Source organism: Notolabrus celidotus, chromosome 13 (assembly GCF_009762535.1).
Source record: "Notolabrus celidotus isolate fNotCel1 chromosome 13, fNotCel1.pri, whole genome shotgun sequence".
Taxonomy (NCBI): Eukaryota; Metazoa; Chordata; class Actinopteri; order Labriformes; family Labridae; genus Notolabrus; species Notolabrus celidotus.
In genome coordinates, this window is record NC_048284.1 from 34,085,965 (window position 1) to 34,105,765 (window position 19,801).

At 43.7% G+C, this 19,801-nt stretch overlaps 1 protein-coding gene across 1 annotated transcript in view; it reads right to left on the reverse strand.

The window, feature by feature from the left end:
* Positions 1-19,801, reverse strand: part of cnih3 (cornichon family AMPA receptor auxiliary protein 3) — a 148,493-nt gene that overhangs the window by 79,226 nt on the left and 49,466 nt on the right. Inside the window, exon 3 of the mRNA XM_034700215.1 lies at positions 3,773-3,820. Coding sequence (XP_034556106.1) covers positions 3,773-3,820 — 48 coding nt within the window. The remainder of the gene's footprint in view (positions 1-3,772; positions 3,821-19,801) is intronic.

Sequence of the window (19,801 nt, forward strand, 5' to 3'; positions counted from 1 at the left end):
ACAACCCTTACCAAGGTGTATGGAGGGGGAGGATGGAGAGAAGAGAGAGAAGAGGGAGAAGGAATAGAGGAGGGAAAAAAGGGGCAAGACCGGCCAAAAAATGAAGGAGGGAAGAGCACTAATGAGTACATTCAGGTTTGCTCAGTTGCTGTGACAACACACAGCTCATTGCTTCAAGCCACAAGACTGCATATCTAATGACTAGCACACACGCACACACACACATTCAAGAATACACACACACTCACACACACAGTTGAGAGTACAGAACCAAGTATATCCCCCTCAAGCTATTGTCGTTTGCACGGGTTTTCAGGCGTCCAAAACCCATCAGAACAGAACATACTCCACTGAGAACAGAAGTGGCACGTGTCCATGTTCCTGCGTGTGTGTGTGTGTGTGTGTGTGTGTGTGTGTTGTGAAAACTATCAAATCGGCATGCCAACATAAAGAAATGCAGCCAGAGCTTTTAACCAAATCAATCAGGACCACCGTGCTGTGACTGAGCCAGTTGGAGAGAGCTGAATAGTTTCAGAGGAGGAGAGAGGAGCTCTGCTTCCACAATGCAGCAGATCCTCCTGCATCAGGACCTCAGGCATCCTCTCTGACAGGCCCAGCAACAAAGTGAAATATAGCTTGTGTATTTTCAGCATGAAGAACATTAACTGAAGAAAGATGGAGACACCTGATTTGATTGAAGAATAGGGGATTGTCACTTGAGGCTCTTGGCAGGGATGTTCTGTATTTCAGCGAGTGTGTTCTTCAATCACCTCGTACGCTGAACATGGAGAGACACACGGAGGTAGTGGTTGGTCTGTTTTGTGTTTTCCCATCACATACAACAGAGCCATGAGGTCAAGTTAGCTTCATTACTCAAGGTCCAGTTAGACGGGCTGTCTTCAAAATCGCCCACTACCCTCAATATGACATTAAAAAGGAAACTAAAGCATCATCCAAATCTCACATTACAATTATCATACCCTATACATTAACTCATGTTATTACCCGGCTCTCTTACTGATCTTCCAGCTGTGCAAGATGTTCGATTCTGATTGGTCGAAACCCCCTTGACCATGGTTATTAACTTTCACTAACATGATCAACACCAGAGACAAACTGATCACACGTCATGTCAAATCAATCCACAGAAAAGAGTTCAGACACATTTAGCTTCTGCTTGTTGACACCATAGACCGTAAGGTGAGGTGAAACCGTTAGCTTCAGTTAGCATCAAAACAATGTGGCTAAAGCATTAGTTCATGTGTATGGTGCTTATGTACACATTTTACTTACAGACAAATAATCTCCAAGGCAGCCAGTATCATAAACACGTTAGCAACAGCATGAATTCGACTCTGTCCGTCTTGGCCGTGTGTGCTCCTCATGGGAGATGTACCTGGCTAAAACTAGTGGTGCAACGGATCATCGTTGATCCGTGATCCGTATGGATCTCCACGGTTCGGCACGGACGTGGTCCGCGGATCGGTTGATGAAAAAGAAAAAAGTTGCGTGTCAACTCAACCGTCAAGCCCAGCAGTAGTCATGGCAAGTGAAGGAGCAGAGGAACTTGAAAACCCTCCTGCATCTTGTAAGTCACATGTATGGGAGCATTTTGGTTTCACTGTGAAATACAGTGAACGCTGAATGTGCTTGAGCCACGTTATGAAATTCAGTCGCGCACCCAGTAGGCCAGAGGCCCTCAATAGGCGGACGGCGGGCCGCATCCGGCCGCCTATTCATGGCCCCCGAACTGTTATCCCTTCACTCTGTGTTTTGGTCGGGTCACCCTGTGTTTACCGGGACTTGTCTCCATGTCAACGATACACAGACAGGCTGTTACTGGGTCACTTGGAGTCCACTGCTGCAAGTGAAATTTTTAACTTTCACTTTGGTTTATGGAGCAGTTCACATATTGGCACTTTGCCAGCTGTAGGACCCTAGAATGCATGAAAACGGTGTGTTCCAAGTTTGCAGCTCAAAGAAAAGTGGACGGTGAAAATCAGTGATTGAAAGAAGAATGGAGTGAAACTTTTGAAGTTCCTCTGCTCCTTCACTTGCCATGACATGAAATGCAGTGGATGACGCAGGACTGGGCCCACAGATAGGGTGCTTTGCACAAGCAGTACATTTTGAGTTGAATCTTGTTTTTTTTTAATGGGCAAAAGTTTACAAGTGTTTTACAAAATAAATGGAGGACAAAGTTATATTTGTCTTGTCCTCTTTTTTTTTTGCTGATCCGAAAAATGATCCTATCCGTGACTCAAGTCCATGATATGATCCGAACCGTGAGTTTTTTGATCCATTGCACCCCTAGCTAAAACCATAGCCTGTATAGTAAATGGACGTAGTACCCGTGATGTCACCCATGTGTTCCAGAACACTGTTTTGAAGCCAATTGGCGGCGGCAGCAATATTGGTAATGTTGAACTCAACCAGGCAGAGTGTGACAGAAAGGGGTGGAGTTTGAGCCTCCTAGCCAACAGCTATGTGTTCCTGCCTGCCAGTCAAGTCAGTCATGTCCTTATTTGGGCAAAAACTCAAAATCTTAATATCTTCTGAACCGTCACGTTAGAAAAAAATTCACCCCCGTACAGTGTGTGCTGATAGTGAAATTAGCTACGTAGAGCCAAGCCGTTTTTTTTAACCAGGCTGTAAACATATTTATTTCTGCTGTAAAGATCCTCTTCTTTGAATGGGTGTGTATGTGGTTTCTGGTGTTTCTAAACACTTGTTTTTAATGGTCATTTTCATGGAGAAATCAAGGGTTTTATCTGATTTCACAAGGGGGGCTAATAATTTTGACCTCAACTGTAGCACTGCTGCAGCTCCCCACAGCAGTCCCTGCACAGTGGGTCACATCTGCAAGGGCAGAGTAATTTGATGTGTGTACATGCATGCATGTATTGTCTGCAGCTTAGTATGTGTGTGTGTGTGTTTGGGTGCATTAGTGTATTTATGCCTGCAAACATACTGAAGAGAGGATGTCATCCCGAGGGGCCAGAGGAGGGGCCCCGAGGCTGGGTCCAACAACACTGATAACCAAGATCAGCTGTTCAACCAATGAACCTCCAGCATAATTCACATTGAAACATGCACACACACACACATTCATACACACACATGCATGAGGCGTGCAGGCGCAGTGTGACTTTCAGAGAGGTGGAGGGATAAACAGATGTCACATTAAAGCTGGGAGGAGGCCTCTTTTTCAGCCTCATACTGAGTCCTCAAGGCAAACTGTCACACATGTGCTCCCCCGCGCACACGCACACACACACACACACACACACACACACACACACACACACACACACACACACAACTCTGCAGAGCATGGCACAGAAGCTCTGAATCTCTGTCTCTTCTTTGATGTCAAATCAACACGAGGCAGGAACACAAAGGAAGCATCACTGTGCAAATCAAAAATTAATTAAAAAGCTTACTACTGAAACTAAACCTGCAGAATGCTGATATGCAGCTCCACCATCCCAAAAAAATAAAAAAGAACGCATTAAACTGTCGAGTGGAAGCAATGCATTTCAATTACTACATGAGGAAATTAAGACAAGGAATAAAAGGAGGTGTGATGACAATAATCAGAGTCATAGAAAAATGACATTTCCTGCAGAGTTTAAGGATTTAATTCAAAATTGAAACACGTTTGATTGTCAGTTATTATTTATGGAGCGTTTATATTACATTTCAGGTCATTATCATATTAATACCCTGAGGGAAAACCAAGGCAAGATGGCATCATCGTCTCTGTGCTTACCTTCCTCAGCAGGTTGCAGATCCTCTCAATGTTCCGGAGTCTCTCCCTCTGAAAGGTGACAGACAGAGAAAAGGTCAGTTCATAACTTTAACTCTGGTGTCCTAGTATCTAGAGTGAAAGTGGTCCTTCTGCTGTGTTTAGAAGGAAAGGAGACAACAATGTGTTTTACATGTGAAGAATACAGAAGACTGGACTCCCGGTGGCACGTGGGTGAAACTGGAGGAGTGAAAATTCAGCTCCCCATCGGGACAGAAAGACCATTTTAACCAGTATAACAAGAAGTGTATCTAAATCTGACTACAAACCCCAGCTTTAATCAAGGAGATTTATTCTTCAAGTGTCTCTTGGCACATAATAATGTCAGGGGGAGACGAAACGGGCCGCAGTGTTGCATTGCGAAGCAAAAAGAAAGAAGCTGACGCTGAAGATACAGGTTGTGATGATAATTCTATGCTAGCCTCTATCCGGGACACCATAGACTACGCCATGGCCAAGGCAATGTCTGAATTGGAAACCAAATTTTCCAAACAGTTGTCAGACTTCCAGTTCAACTTCCTAGAGGACATTAAAAAACAGATAGGTGAGATGAGAACAGACTAGGGATGTACATTTTAAGTATTTTCCATGATCGATTTTTGGAAATGTTTAACGATCAATTATCGATTAATTGATAAAAAACTAATTATTATTCTTACGTCAAAAACAATGCCAAATATGTTGTTTTCCCCCTAAATTGTATTTTCTACAGCAACAAAATGCAAATAACTGACAGGATTGAATACTGGTACATGTTTGACACGCAGAATATCAACGATCAGGCTCATTAAAATATTCTCCACGGACATAATCTTATAAAGTGAAGGCTGAGACTACTAACAGAAAAGTACTTCAGACTCACAGAGTCCAGTTTTCTGTCTACTTGTTCTTATTGAGAAAAACAAACATGTGTATTCGGTCAGGTGTCAGCCGGGAGCGCAACCGGGTCAGAATCAGTCCCGCTGGAGAAAAGCTCAGACGGCTCTGATGTTGCTGGTCTGTAAACGTAGCGTACTAGAATTTCCCACCTGTCTGTTGCCTTCGTATCCAAAGGATATATCCTGTTTAAAGTCGTCAACCTTTGTGTCCGTGTTGTTGTTGTTGGCAGCAGTTTTGTATTGATCCTCTTTTAAAAAGCACACGTGGAGACCTGACGCACAGCCGCAGCCTCCAGCTGAGTGTCTCCGCTGTGCACAACATCTTTAACAGCTGATTCACATCCAAACATGCTTTAAACTTAAAGGTGACATATCATGCAAAATTGACTTTTTAATGGTTCTTTACCTAAAATATGTTTCCCTGGCATGTCTACAAACCCCCCGAGAATGAAAAAAATCCATTCTGCCCCTGTTCTGATTTCTCCACCTTTCTGTAAATGTGTGTGAAACCAGCCGTTTCAGACTTCAGTGTTTTTGTTACGTCACAACAATATCCGGTCTGTCACGGAGTCAGAGCTCAGAGCTTGTTCAGCCCATAGACTGTATAAAATAATACTGAATCCCTCCTCCGTTTTTCATTACCTGCACAAATGTGTGCTAACAAGGAGCTTAGGAGGGAGGCATGCTAGTTGTAGGCTGTCTTAATAAACACAAAGGTCGGTTTTACTCCCCACGTCTGCAGATTTGAAGATCTAGTGGATGATTTTTATTTTTCATGGAAAAGTGCTAGCGCTAGTTAGCATAGCTACATAGCTACATGTCGTAGCTGTAGCTGTGTACCAAGACACACGTCGACATACTGACAAATAAAACAACAAGAAACACTAAATCTGTGACCAATCCTTCAGAAAAGGTCCCGCTGCCTTTCTGGCAGAGGTCGGTTTTACTCCCCACGTCTGCAGATTTGAAGATCTAGTGGATGATTTTTATTTGTCATGGATAAGTGCTAGCGCTAGTTAGCATAGCCACATAGCTACATGTTCGTAGCTGTGTCCCAAGACACACGTCTACATACTGATAAATAAAACAACAAGAAACACTAAATCTGTGACCAATCCTTCAGAAAGGTCCTGCTGCAGGCGCCTCTCCGTCAGGATCAGATTCTGGATCAGATTCAGAGGGTTGAAGTAACGTGGTCTATGAGCAGCCGTGTATATTCAGCCAACATGTAAACATTAGATCAACGTGCTGGAGAGCCGAGGCACATCCACTTCCTGAGGGGGCGTGGTCAGAGAGAAAACAGAGTGTTCTGAGGAGGACTGAAGAAGAGGGATCTTCAGGCAGACCAAAATCTGATTTCAACGTGTTTTTTTGAGCATAAACTTTAAAGACATGTTTTGGGGACCTCTTAGACCAATATATATTGATGAAAAAAGCGTGATATGTCCCCTTTAAAACACCTCCCTGATAGCTGAGTGTAATATGAGACCACATGATGTTTGTTCCACGTGACGGAAAATTGATAACAAAAATGTGTGTTTTGAGTCATTTCTTAACAATCAATTAATCGATAATCGATTAATTGTGGTCATCCCTAGAACGGACATAAACCAGAAGATGGAGGAGACCACAGGGAAAATAGAAGCTACTTTGCAGCGACTCGATGAAGCCAGGGTGCATTGGAGATAGGGGTGGGAACCGAAAACCGGATCCGACTTAGAACCGGTTCCAATTAATCAATTCCATCAGAATTGTACACCTCAAATGTTAACGATTCTTCTTAACGATTAATTTCCCAGCACAACGTCACGTCACGTCACGTCACGTCACGTCACGTCACGTCACGTCACGTCACGTCACGTCACGTCACGTCACGTCACGTCACGTCACGTCACGTCACGTCACGTCACGTCACGTCACGTCACGTCACGTCACGTCACGTCGCATTACGTCACACACTCTGTGACGCAGAACTCCTTCAACCATGAGGAAATGTGGAGAGGAAAAGCGTTTTTCCTCTCCACATTTAAAGTCTTTGAATCCAGGTTTGAGGGGTCACATCCGGACTCACGCAGCCGAGTATAAGGTCAACCTATTGTTCAGTATGTTCAAGTTGAATATGTTCTAGTGATGGGAATTCCTTCCATTCTTTTGGATCGGCTCACTACAAAGAGCCGGCTCTTTCGGCTCCCAAGTGGCTCCTCAGATGTTTTCTTGTTTAAATGAATGTATGACCTTAAATCATGTAAAATTATATGTAAAATGAGCAACTAATGTAATGAACATACATTATATCAAATGTGTATTATTTATGAGGCTTTATTTATATACTCAACATGGAGCAGAGTGCTACAGAAATGTATTATAAAGTACCAAAACAAGACTCATCACAATTAGACAAAAAGGTCCAATCTCAGATTGTATGTTTATTATTTATAAACTTTTAAACCCCTTCATTAACAGCAGGTTCCCTTCACTGTCTTTATTCTTCATATTGCACTGATGGATAAACAGTTCTAATGTCCATGACCTGGATGACTGAGAACCTGCACAGACACTTCTAATGTGCCTTTGCAGGTTTTTTGTGGACCCTGATTGATGACACTTTCACCTTGCACAGTCTACACTCTGCCTTTTAATAGTCTCTGCTGTTTCAATGTGTCTAAAGTTTACTGTTTCCTGCAGTCACTCGTTTTCTCACCTTTCCAGTGCGTTCTCTGTCTGTTGCACACGTTCTCCCTCTCATCTCTCTCCTGTTGGTGTGCTCACTGTGCTGTGTGTGTCTGTAACCCCTCCCCTCCCCTTTCTGCTCAATGTAGACACATGATTGGTCAAGACGCCACCATATGTCTTGCCAATCACGTTAGACTTTAACAGAAAAAGACAAGAGAAAAAAAAAACGTCTCCCAGTCAGGAGCCGGCTCCCGTCGCTCACTTCAAAGAGCTGGTTCTTAGAGCTTAATTGTTCGCGACCGACACATCACTAATATGTTCATGTTCAGTCTTGTGCAGACATCATTTTGGAAAAAGTAAAATGGTTCCTACTGGTGCAGGAGACTGTGTAGAACTACTTTTTCCCCCCTCAAAAAATACCCAGGAATCATTAGGAGAATTGATGAGGAATTGGATTGATAAGCAGAATCGACAAAGGCATTGACATTGATACAATCTTATCAATTCCCACCCCTAATTGGAGAGGTGGAATCCTTCAGCACGGATGTCAATGAGGCTTTAAACCTGATGCACAAGTATGGCGTTAAATTTGGCAAGCCCGTGAAAACATATACACGAGCAGATAATAATATTTTCACACGAGCAGATATGAAGTCCTCGCAAGGAAATTCAGCAACCGAGAGGTATTAAGGCAGCTGCGAGTGCGCATAAAAAAATTGAGATAGAGGAAGGGAATGACACTGCTTGTGATCAACAATTTGCACGAGCACAAATCAGCAACGGGTGGAAACAGTTTCTGTCTGAGAGAGGTCAGCGAGGCGAACACGCTCGTGCAGGCACCGCTCTGCTCTCCAAGCTGATTCTGCTCACACGAGTCACACTACTTCTGAGAGACCAAGTGACACACTGACCCTCTGATGATTGGTCAGCTTTGAACTTGACCACACTCACATGACCTCTGAACCTGAACCTTGATTGGCAGCTGTCACACAACAGCAGTGGCGACCACGACACATGAAGACATACATGTAAGTGAAGCAAAGAGATTGCTTTATTGAACAACCAAACACTTTAATCACTGTAATATGAAGAAGTATGTAAATTGGTACATATCTCATTTTAAGTAGGGATGCACCGATCCTACTTTTTAGGTCCCAATACTGATACCGATACCTGGGCTTTGGTATCTGCTGATACCGATACTGAACCACTGAACTGATCCAATCCCGGGATTGATTTAACAATCTCTATACCTTAATCTGAGGATAAAACTAAGAATCATGTTTTGGTGACTTCATGCTTTTCTGACTTTGAAAACCACATAAAATAAAAAAAATTAAACTGACAGTATCATTATTCAAGAGATTATAAATGTGTACCAGCAGTTTGGTGAGTTAATCTTCATAACCAATAGATATTATAACTCAGCTGTAAACCTCAGCAGTGGATAAGAGGAATTCAATATTCTGTATTGAACAAATGCTTCAAATGAGAAAATAAAAAATATATCAACGTAGTGTTTCCCACAGAAGTACAGTGTACCTGTGGTAGGAGGAGGGCTATTAAAATCATTGAATACATTATTACTCAGTCCCTCCAGGATTTCGTGGAATTTTCTGATTGTTGCGTCCCAAAAAGCCTGATTTTGCGACAGCTTTTTGAAAAATTGCAGTGAAAGTTGCAGGTTTTTTTTTTCTTTTTTCCTCCAATTACATCTCAGGGGCAAGTAAATACACTAAATTACAATTGTTTTTAGAAAACATTCTTGATGTGATCCCTGTATTTTGATTCTCTTGATTCACAGAAAAATGCCATGAAATGACTGTATTGCAACATTTACTTTTTTTTTTTTTTCTCTTGTCTGCATATATATTTCTGGTTTGTGTCATGTTTGTCACAAACTGTCAAATATTAATGCAATTTATTCTTGCAGCAAAAGAAAAGAAAGAAAACCTTTTTCTTCTGTGCTTGTGACTGTGTGCATGCAACCATCACCATCCCTCTTAGAACTCTGGCCTATCTTTTATTGACAGCTAATATCATGTTCTGTAAAAGAGGGCGTGCACACCTAGGTGGGCCAAAAAATAAATAAATAAATAAATAAATAAAAATGAAAATAAGAGAAAGTGAAAGAAAGATTACATAAGGATATACAAAGGGACAGGGAAAGAGAAGGAGAGAGAGACCTAACACACTTAGATGGAGAGGGACCATCTCATCATGATGCCAAAAAAAAAACTCTGTGGGGTGATACTAATGATTAAGCAACCCTTAGTGTCCACAATCATTACTGAAGCTTGGGTCGCAGAGGGTTGCCGCCGTGCTGTGTTCTATTTGTGTAACAAGACCACCACTGGTGCAGATGAAACCACTTGGGTCAGATCAGCCGAGCGGTACGGCCCGGCACCCGGGCCGCGAGAGCAGTCAGACCGAAGGACCAAACCCGCCGCGGGAGACCCAGGCCAGGGGACAAGCCAAGGACCCAGACCGGAAGCAAACAGGTACCACCGGAGCACCCAGGGCGACCCCCAGGTCACCCAGTAGGAGGAAAGGGGGGCGAGGGGGGAGAGATCCCGCAGCCCCCCCAAGGGACAGCCCCACAACACCGCCCCCACAGCCCCCCAAGACGGAGCCAAAGGAGCCACCAGGGCCGAGGGGGCCCGGCACCAGGAGCAGACAGCCAGGCAGACGGGCAGGACCAGGACCAGAGCCCGCCAACCGGTGCGCCAGAGCAGGGGGAGGGCGGAGGCGGCAGGGCCAATCCCACCCGCCCCCCCCAGACGGCCCGACCACTCCCCCCAGCCACGCCCCCCACCCACGCCCTGCGACTGATGGACCAGGCCGCAGGGGCATGGAGGGACACCCCAATGGCTGCCGTAGTAATTAGTAAGTATTGCAACATTTACGACGGTCCCTGAATGCACCTGCAGCGACAGAGGCACAGACAGTCAGTTCACTGCACTCTGAAATGCATCTTCATCTTTGATGACGAGGAGTTGATCAAAACTTACTGAATGTGTCTGATGTTTCACCAAACTGGAATAAATCAAGCTGTAGATGCAGAGCTTTTAACGGTCATATCGGCAACAACGTCAAACATCAAATAGTAAACAGACGTCCCCCGGTTGTGTCTTTGTCACTAACGCACACCGGGGGTAAAAATCCTCAATGAAGATGAGACAGATGCATGGAGGTGAGGAGAGCTGGTTCATAAAGCACACCTGCTGCAGGTAGAGACCAAGATAACACTGAGCCCCTCAGATAATAACTCTAGTATCTATAAATAACAACGTTGTCATGGTCACTTGTCCTGCCAGCTGTCCTCGCTCTTCACCCGTTCTCCATGCGTGTTTTGAAAAGTGCCGATCAAGTGAGGACTTATGTTTATGTTCCAAGGAAGTCAAATTGATGATGAAACCGATGACGTACAGGGGCTGAGATGAAGGGGATTGGTCAAATTTGCGGGAAAGTTGCGGTGATTGTATAAAATTGCAAGGCCGCGAAAAAAATCGCGCTGACTGGTTGAATTTGCGTTGATAGTTGTGATCGTGAAATCGCAACTTCCTGGAGAGACTGATTACTCTAATCAAGTCAAGTCAAGTCAACTTTATTTATACAGCACATTTAAAACAACCAGTGTTGGCCAAAGTGCTTTACAAGGTACAAAGTACATGAAGACAACAATAAACAACAACATAACAGGATATTAATGTCCTCACAAGGAGAAGGCCAAAGAGAAGAGATTGGTCTTCAACAAAGATTTAAAACATTCAACAGTGGGGGCCGATCTTAATTGGAGTGGCAAGCCATTCCAGAGCTTGGGGGCCGCTGCTGCAAAGGCTCGGTCCCCCCGGGTTTGAAGGCGACTTTTAGGCACATCCAGGAGCAGCTGGTTTGTTGACCTCAGGTTGGGTGCTCGGGTTGGGTTGTGAGCATGGAGAAGATCAGCCAAGTAGGATGGTGCCAATCCATTTAGGGCCTTGTACGTTAGAAGCGCAATCTTAAAATCAATCCTGTGACGGACTGGGAGCCAGTGGAGAGCACGCAGCACAGGTGTGATGTTGTGATGTGCTCCCTCTTTTTCCTGCCAGTCAGGAGGCGAGCAGCCGCATTTTGTACAAGCTGCAGGCGCTGAATAGACGCCATGTCTAAGCCCACATACAAAGAATTACAATAATCAAGACTAGAAGTAATAAAGGCATGTACAACTCTCTCTAGATCCTTAGCAGGGAGATATGCCTTCGCCTTCGCTATGAGTCTCAGCTGGAAGAAGCTGGACTGAACCACAGAAGAGATTTGTTTCCTAAATTAGAAGGCACTATCAAAATTAACTCCAAGGCTCTTTACTCTACCCAGCTTTGCCCTTACTGCTTCCCTTCTCCGCGTCTGATAGTGTGACAATATTAATCAGCAGCACATTTTATAAAGACGTCCAAATCACACAACTCAAGTTTCTGTAATCTTGCACTCCGATACCAGGATTGGATCAGTGCATCCCTAATTTTAAGGTAACTATTTCTAGGCGTCCAATCCGAATAGTTGTTGAGTTCAATATTAGTCACAGAATCTGAGGTGGACATGAAGAACCACAGTGCATACACTGCTCATGTATATGTTTTTACGAGCCATAAATCTAACACCCTACACTAGACTCAAATAGAATTGAGGTAAAAATTAAGGGAACTAGAAGGACACGCATGTCGCAACAATATCCAGATTTACGGAATCAAGGAGGGCGCAGAGGGAACCTCAACGGCTCACTTTGTGGAAAACCTTATAAAAGAAAGAATACAGAAGACTCCGAAGAGGTCCAGCCCTCAGTGCAGAGGCCCCGGGCTCAACTCTGACCACTGCTGCGTCTCTGCACATCACCCATCTGCTCCATGCAGCAGATAATAAGTGCAAGAATATGACATTTGTATATGTAAGTGTTCTTTGCATGAGTAACAAGCTGTAAAAGTGCTTAAATCAGCACTTGCCACAATGCTGACTTGAACAGCCATCATTACACGAGAGCTTTCAACACCATCATTAAATATTAAGTGATTCCTATAGCGACGCAATCTGGACATGACTGGCAGCCCTGCCTGTTCCACGGGGAGCGATGCATAATCTGGCTGCTCATAAATCATATATTGATCTGAGCGTCATGCTGTTTGTGCCTGTGCTAAGTCAATTAGACTTTCCTCTGTTGTGGGCTGTGAACATCAACAATGGGGGTCCATGGGAATGATAAGAATATAACATCATATCCAGGCTTACGCAGACCATCAAAGCCAGTGTGTCTAAAGCTGAGCAAATACACACAAACAAGAAAACAACAGCAACAAAATGAGAGGAAAGAGGCTTTAGTGATCTGGGTAAAAGCCTGTTTTGATGCAGTTTGAGCACTTTGTTTAACAGTGCAGATAAATCACTTTTAAATATGACCATGGGAAGTGTCTGTATACCATAACAGAGTGTGCTGCAGAAATAAACAAGTGAGTAAATACAAATAAAGATCAATTCATGCAATGGATATTCAAGGGCCGTAAAAAGAGCTGTACTGTTTAAACCACAAGTAATGAGATAAGGGTCCAAGGTGGTAGGAGCATGATTTAAAAACAGTGCAACCATTCAATGAAGCTCATCAAACAGGGAGACACTTCCAGAACTATTCATATCACTCTGTATCTCTCTATCGCCCTGTTCTTCTTCCGTGCTTCTCTCATCACCTGATCTTGTTATTTACTGTTTGAAGTATCCACCAATCAGGTGTCATCACAACCTTATCAACCAATCATCCTGCTGCAGCCAAACATTAAATCTGTTCTCCTCTATGCGCAGTCACTTTGTTGTTTCACCCCAGCTTCCTCCACTCCTCATCACTGCCCAGGCTCAGTTCTTCAGATGTGCACCCATCATCCCCACCAGTGTCTCAGCTTCAAGAGGCTGTTACGGACAAAAGGGTTTCTATTCTAGTCAATGTGTTAACTTCCTCTGGATCCACTCCGTTCCGTTCCAGCTGCGTCTCTGATCCGGCAGGTCAGAGTCCTCCGGATCAGATACACAAGACTTCTATTTTTGCTGGATGCCAAGGCATGACGCATCAATCTCAACAGAGCAGATGGAGCGGGACAGGAAGTCAGGTTTCACCAAAACAAAATGAAAACATCCGGTTAATTTTCAGAATAAAACACTCTGTGTTATCACCAGATCGTATTTCACTTAACTACAACAACAAACCAAAGTCATGATGAGTGGAGCCAGGCCTGGAGTCAACAGGTCAGAGGTTTTCAGAGGACCAGAAAGACAACATGGATTAGGAGAGGAGGAGGAGAATCCTTGATTCAGTAATTACAGGAGGAAAACCTCGATCACATGACTCCAGCTGTGCGGAGGTCCTGCTCCGTGCTCCGAAGGACCGGACATGGATATGGTGGAAGTCCCAGGTTATGCTTTCCTGCAGTCGGCCTCACCACCCCTTCAAAAGTATGAAGCTGTCATGATGAGGACTCATAAAATGAATGATTGTTTACTCCTAATGAAGCCTGTCCTTATTGTAATGTAGCTCAGTGAAGTACCTTGTAACTCTATCAATCAATCAGACCCCATCCTAATCCAAACCCCAACCCCGACTCCAAACCCATCCCACAATCCTAAGGTTAAGAACACAATAAATGCAACAATAATAATAATAATAACAATGAAAATAAAATAAATAAATAAAAAATAAGTTGCAGAACGAACTGAGGAAACGCTCTCATGATATCTTAATGAGGAAACACTGGAGGTAAAATAAGATGTTAAAACTCAACACAGGAAATGAAACTCACCAAAATAAAATACATTTCTAAGATAATAAAACACGAAAATATTTAACCATTAAAAGAAAATAAGATATACTTCAAATAAAAAAATGAATAAAATTTGAACTAGATAATAATAAATAAATAAATAAATAAACTAAAGTGAAATAAAACTGTTAGAAGAATAAAACTCTGAAAAAAAAAAACTGAAAACCTCTTGTCTCCTAAAAGCTGTTGTTCTAATTACTTTATGACAGTTAAAGTTGGAAATCGATGATGAGTCATCGATGGTTTATTTCCTCTGTCCTGTCAGTGTGCTGCTGCAGTCACACAGATACTGTATTTGACAGCTTGGCTTTACAGGGCATCTGCAGAGCAACACAGTTTGATTTACTGTTTGTGTTTGTTGTTGTTGTATGTGGAATTAAAGATTATTTTCCACTTTGGGATGAGTCACTGTCCCTTCTTTTGGCAGCCTTTAAGACAGCGAGCACCACTCAGCAATTGTTACACCAGGAAGGCTGCTTCTGTGTCTGTCTGTGTTCAACACTTTGAGTTCAGTGAATACCTCGTTTTAAAGGCCCTGGGAACCAAAATCAACAAAAACGTTCTACCTATGATATTTCAGACCATATGTAAATCCTAAAAACGATGTAAAAATATTAGAACTTAATTTTGATCCATATTCAAATATGTTCAATTACGTTTTTTAACATGTTTTCACACTGAGTTTTAAGTGGGCTGGTTTAACCTGATATTTATTATCTAATAAATATCTAACCAATCAGAAATGAACACTGAGTTACGTGCACACATGTTCAACAGAACTACTCTGCTCCTGCTCAGACCGTCTCCTGATGTCTCAACCAGCTCCCCTCAATGTTGTCTTAGCTGTTAGCTTGTTTGCTAATCACGTACTGTCTGTAATCTGTCTGTATAGCTGTCTCTCTGCTCTTTGCACCGCTGTGCTCGTGTGTCCCTGTCTGCACATCCACCGTGAAGATGACAGCTTGTTGTCGTTCTTCTATTTTCATAACTGTAGTGGATTTGGGGAAATTTTGGGACGGGTTGAGTTGAGCTGCGGCCGAGTGGCTAAAGCAGTCCCGCATGTGCTCCGTTCAATTCTCCAGGATCGGTTCACTAACTTTCCCCAGGAGCGGTTCACAAACTTTCCCCAGGAGCAGTTTACTAACTTTCCTCAGGACCGGTTCACTAACTTTCCCCAGGAGCGGTTCACATACTTTCTCCAGGACCGGTTCACTAACTTTCCCCAGGACCGGTCCACCAGCTTTCCTCAGGACCAGTTCACTAACTTTCCTCAGGACCGGTTCAATAACTTTCCTCAGGACCGGTTCACTAACTTTCCCCAGGACCGGTTCACTAACTTTCCTCAGGACCGGTTCACTAACTTTCCCCAGGACCGGTTCACTAACTTTCCTCAGGACCAGTTCACTTACTTTCCTCAGGACCGGTCCACTAACTTTCCTCAGGACCGGTTCACTAACTTTCCTCAGGACTGGTTCACCAACTTTCCTCAGGACCGGTTCACTAACTTTCCTCAGGACCGGTTCACTAACTTTCCTCAGGACCGGTTCACTAACTTTCCTCAGGATCGGTTCACTAACTTTCCTCAGGATCAGTTCACTAACTTTCCTCAGGACCGGTTCACTAACTTTCCTCAGGACCGGTTCACTAACTTTCCCCAGGACCGTTTCACTAACTTTCCTCAGGACCGGTTCACTAACTTTCCTCAGGACCGGTTCACTAACTTTCCCCAGGACCGGTTCACTAACTTTCCCCAGGACAGGATCAGTTCACTAACTTTCCCCAGGACCGGTTCACTAACTTTCCTCAGGATCGGTTCACTAACTTTCCTCAGGATCAGTTCACTAACTTTCCTCAGGACCGGTTCACTAACTTTCCTCAGGACCGGTTCACTAACTTTCCCCAGGACCGGTTCATTAACTTTCCCCAGGATCGGTTCACTAACTTTCCCCAGGACCAGTTCACTAACTTTCCCCAGGACCGGTTCACTAACTTTCCCCAGGACAGGATCAGTTCACTAACTTTCCCCAGGACCGGTTCACTAACTTTCCCCAGGACCGGTTCACTAACTTTCCTCAGGACCGGTTCACTAACTTTCCCCAGGACCGGTTCACTAACTTTCCCCAGGACCGGTTCTCTAACTTTCCCCAGGACCGGTTCACTAACTTTCCCCAGGACCGGTTCACTAACTTTCCTCAGGACTGGTTCACTAACTCTCCTCAGGACCGGTTCTCTAACTTTCCCCAAACAGCTCAGAGTTTAGACAAACAGCTCCGTCTGACAACTGGAGCCGAGCTCCTCTGCGTGAACATACTACACTTCAGCCTCCTCTGCTCCGGGTGTCCCATGGTCCTGATGCCCCGGAGACTAAGGAGTGATAAAACTAATAAATGGTAGAAGTCCTGATTCTGAAGTATTTTGTGACTCAGCACTCAGAGACCATTGTAAATGAATCATTTTCAGATTCTGGAGTTTTGATGTCTTTAGATTCAGAGTCAGACGGCTCAAACATGCAGGCTGTGAACTCTCTCTTGACCTGTCAATCAAAGAGTTAGGCCACACCCACACAGTCCTGAGAAATGCTCTGACCTGTGAGATGTTTTTTTTTATAGTAGTGAATGTTTATTTTCACTCAAATCTTTGTTGAAGCTTGATTACACATTACATTTTGATATTGTGTGAATTATGTGAATTTTAAATATTCCATTTACGTTTCCTGAGGCTTTAAAAGAAGTGTGCAACATTTATAGAGGTAGGTGTGTCTGCAGGATGTGTTAAACATCAATATAAGGTCATTTAACGTGCTGTGTTCAGAGTGTGTGGTCATAAAAATGAGACAGAACAGAGTAAGGTCTAAGAACTGTAATGTTCTCCCTTTCTTGACACATGCAGAGGTTGTGCTCTTAAATTGCCTGGTTCGTGTTCTTGAAGGTGTGATGCTAATCTGCTCAAACTCTTCAGGCCTGTGCTGTGCATCACTTCCTTAAGTATGCATGGATGAAAATGTAAACATGCATATTTGATTAGTGTTTTTAAGAAGTGCGGACTGCTACAGAGGTCTCTCCTTATGAATGTTTCAGAGACGCCTGCTCTGAATATTGAAAGCTGGGGTTACTGGGCAGGAGGCTGCAAACAAGTCTTAGTTCACAGTTAAACAACAACAATGCAGGAGACCATTGTTGTTCTGTATTATTCATTCAATTCTTTTGTGTGCGTGTGTGTGTGTGTGTGTGTGTGTGTGTGTGTGTGTGTGTGTGTGTGTGTGTGTGTGTGTGTGTGTGTGTGTGTGTCGAGACATGCCAACTTAAAGTAGCACAACTTCCACTGTCATCTCCTTTCAGCTTCTTGCGGGACTCTACCTCATTTCAAAGCGAGACAGTGAGAAGCATTGGGGGGAAAATGTGCACTCCCTTTTAACTTTTCATTATGATATGTTTCAAAGTACAAGCAGAAACCACTCCAGGTTCAGAGAGTCTGACTTTGAAGTGCAATGTTCGCCGGCTGCACGACAGGCAAAAAAAAGGGAATCCATGATTGGAGGGGGGGAATGTAGTTTGGGGCAGGATTTTGTATCGACAGTGTTGGATTAAATATTCTTTGCACGTGTGCAGAAGTCTTTCATGTTCTCTGAAAATATAGAACTGTAACCCTCCCTCTGTCCTCCACGCGACCTCAGCCGCTGCACTCATAAACACACAGCCATATATACTTAGATTCTCCATAAGCAGCCATGAAGGGCTTGGTCTGATTGCCAATTATCTCCACTGTTAATGTCTATTTCTGGATCAGACCGTGCACCTCAACGCGGACCAGACCGGCTCATTCCTGCACGACACCATCTGCATTAGCTTCATCTTTTAAACAGGGTTTAAAAGAGGACATGCAAATATATTCCACTTAAAGCAGTGTGTGTGTGTGTGTGTGTGTTTATTGGTGTACATGTGCACACACACCCGCAACTGTCTACTCATTAGCAAGCAATTAGGCTGATGCCTCTTTGAAATGTTACTCAACGAGAATTGGCTTGACAAGCGAGAGTTTCTGGGAAGTATAAACAAGAGTTGAGGAAAGAGAGAAAGAAAAGTGGGGAGACGGATGGTGGAGGGTTACAGACCTTTATTTCAACAGGCAGACCAATTAAGAAGTACGTTTTCACAGGACGTGTGTTGTGTCAGCATATCTGGACACTAAACCCCGAGAGATGGCGTGACAGAGGGTGTTCATAATGTCTCCGCTCCACTGGGGCAAAATGTGTTAAAATGCTGAGGAATAAATCCCCTCCTTCGACTCCGGTAAACCTTGATCTGGAGCGTGGGAAGACAGGCATGGAGCGGCGAGGGAGATGGAGTGATACGGGAGGAGAGGAGTCAAGGGGAACATTTAAACAGTGTGAAGAGGCTGGGGTCCTTGGTGGGATCCTGATGAACATCAATCAGCTCTGATAATGGGAAACACTGCTATAAGATTCACATTCATAAAACGTGTGAATACAAAAACACCCTCAGCTGACTCTCCCTCCCTCCGTCCCCGTCTCTGATTCCAGACACAGATATGATCTTTGCTCCCGGCTACATCTTTATCTCCTTAGAATCGAGCCATGTGAGCCTTAAAAACACTTCCATCTCAGTGAATTCACCTTCCTTTGTGTCTGTGTTATCAGAAAACTATATCAGAAATGTACAGTAACATGATACATGTGTACACGTGTGTGTTTGAAAGTCAAACAGCAGAGTGAACCAATAAAAATGAACTATTTCACATTCAGGGCCTGATCTACTAAGATCCCAAATAACGAGCGCTAATTTGCGTGTGCAAATAATAATTTTGCACGTGTTATTTCTGGGCGTGTTGCGGGTGATCTACTAAGACTGCGTGCGCAAATGATAACGAGTGCAAAAGTGGTGTGGACCGCCCTATTTTACGAGGATTTTGCGTGTGCTATCAGCTGTCACCATGGAGAGTTTGAGAGAACAGAGTGGCCTTAAGTGATAAATGAAGTTTTAAGTTATGTAGTTCGAGGTCTTTGTGGAGGAGGGAAATAAACACATCGGTGAACTCCAGCAGAGACATCTCAGCGTTAGAAACGCGATTTGGGAGGCCATCTGTGAAAAGGTGAATGATGTGAGAAAAAACAGAAGATCTCCCAATGAAATAAATGCATCTACTCTACTCCAAAACACAATCAGTGTTTTGATGGAGTTAAGAGAGCGATTTGATGAGGCTTAGTCTGCCACTCTTGCTCTAGAAAAGTTAGGCGTCACTTGGATGAAGACATTCGCCTCACTTAAACCCTACACCTTTACTCTGACTTTATTCTATCCACTATTTCTTTAAATGTGTGTGAGAAAGACAGAGGACGATGGAAAGAGTGCAACTACAAAAGAGAAAGTTAGGCGAGTTTTTTTACTGTAGTTTTCTACAAATGTGTGTGTACGTGTACGTGTGCGTGTGCGTGTGTGTGTGTGTGTGAGAGAGATAGTAAAAGAGAGAGATAGCTCTTTTATATTTGTTGCGTGTGAAGACTCTGCACAATGTGAGGTTCCTCCCCAGGGGAACAACCTGACAGAAACTGCTAATTAGACTGCTTGGTTCCAAGACAGAGATGGAGA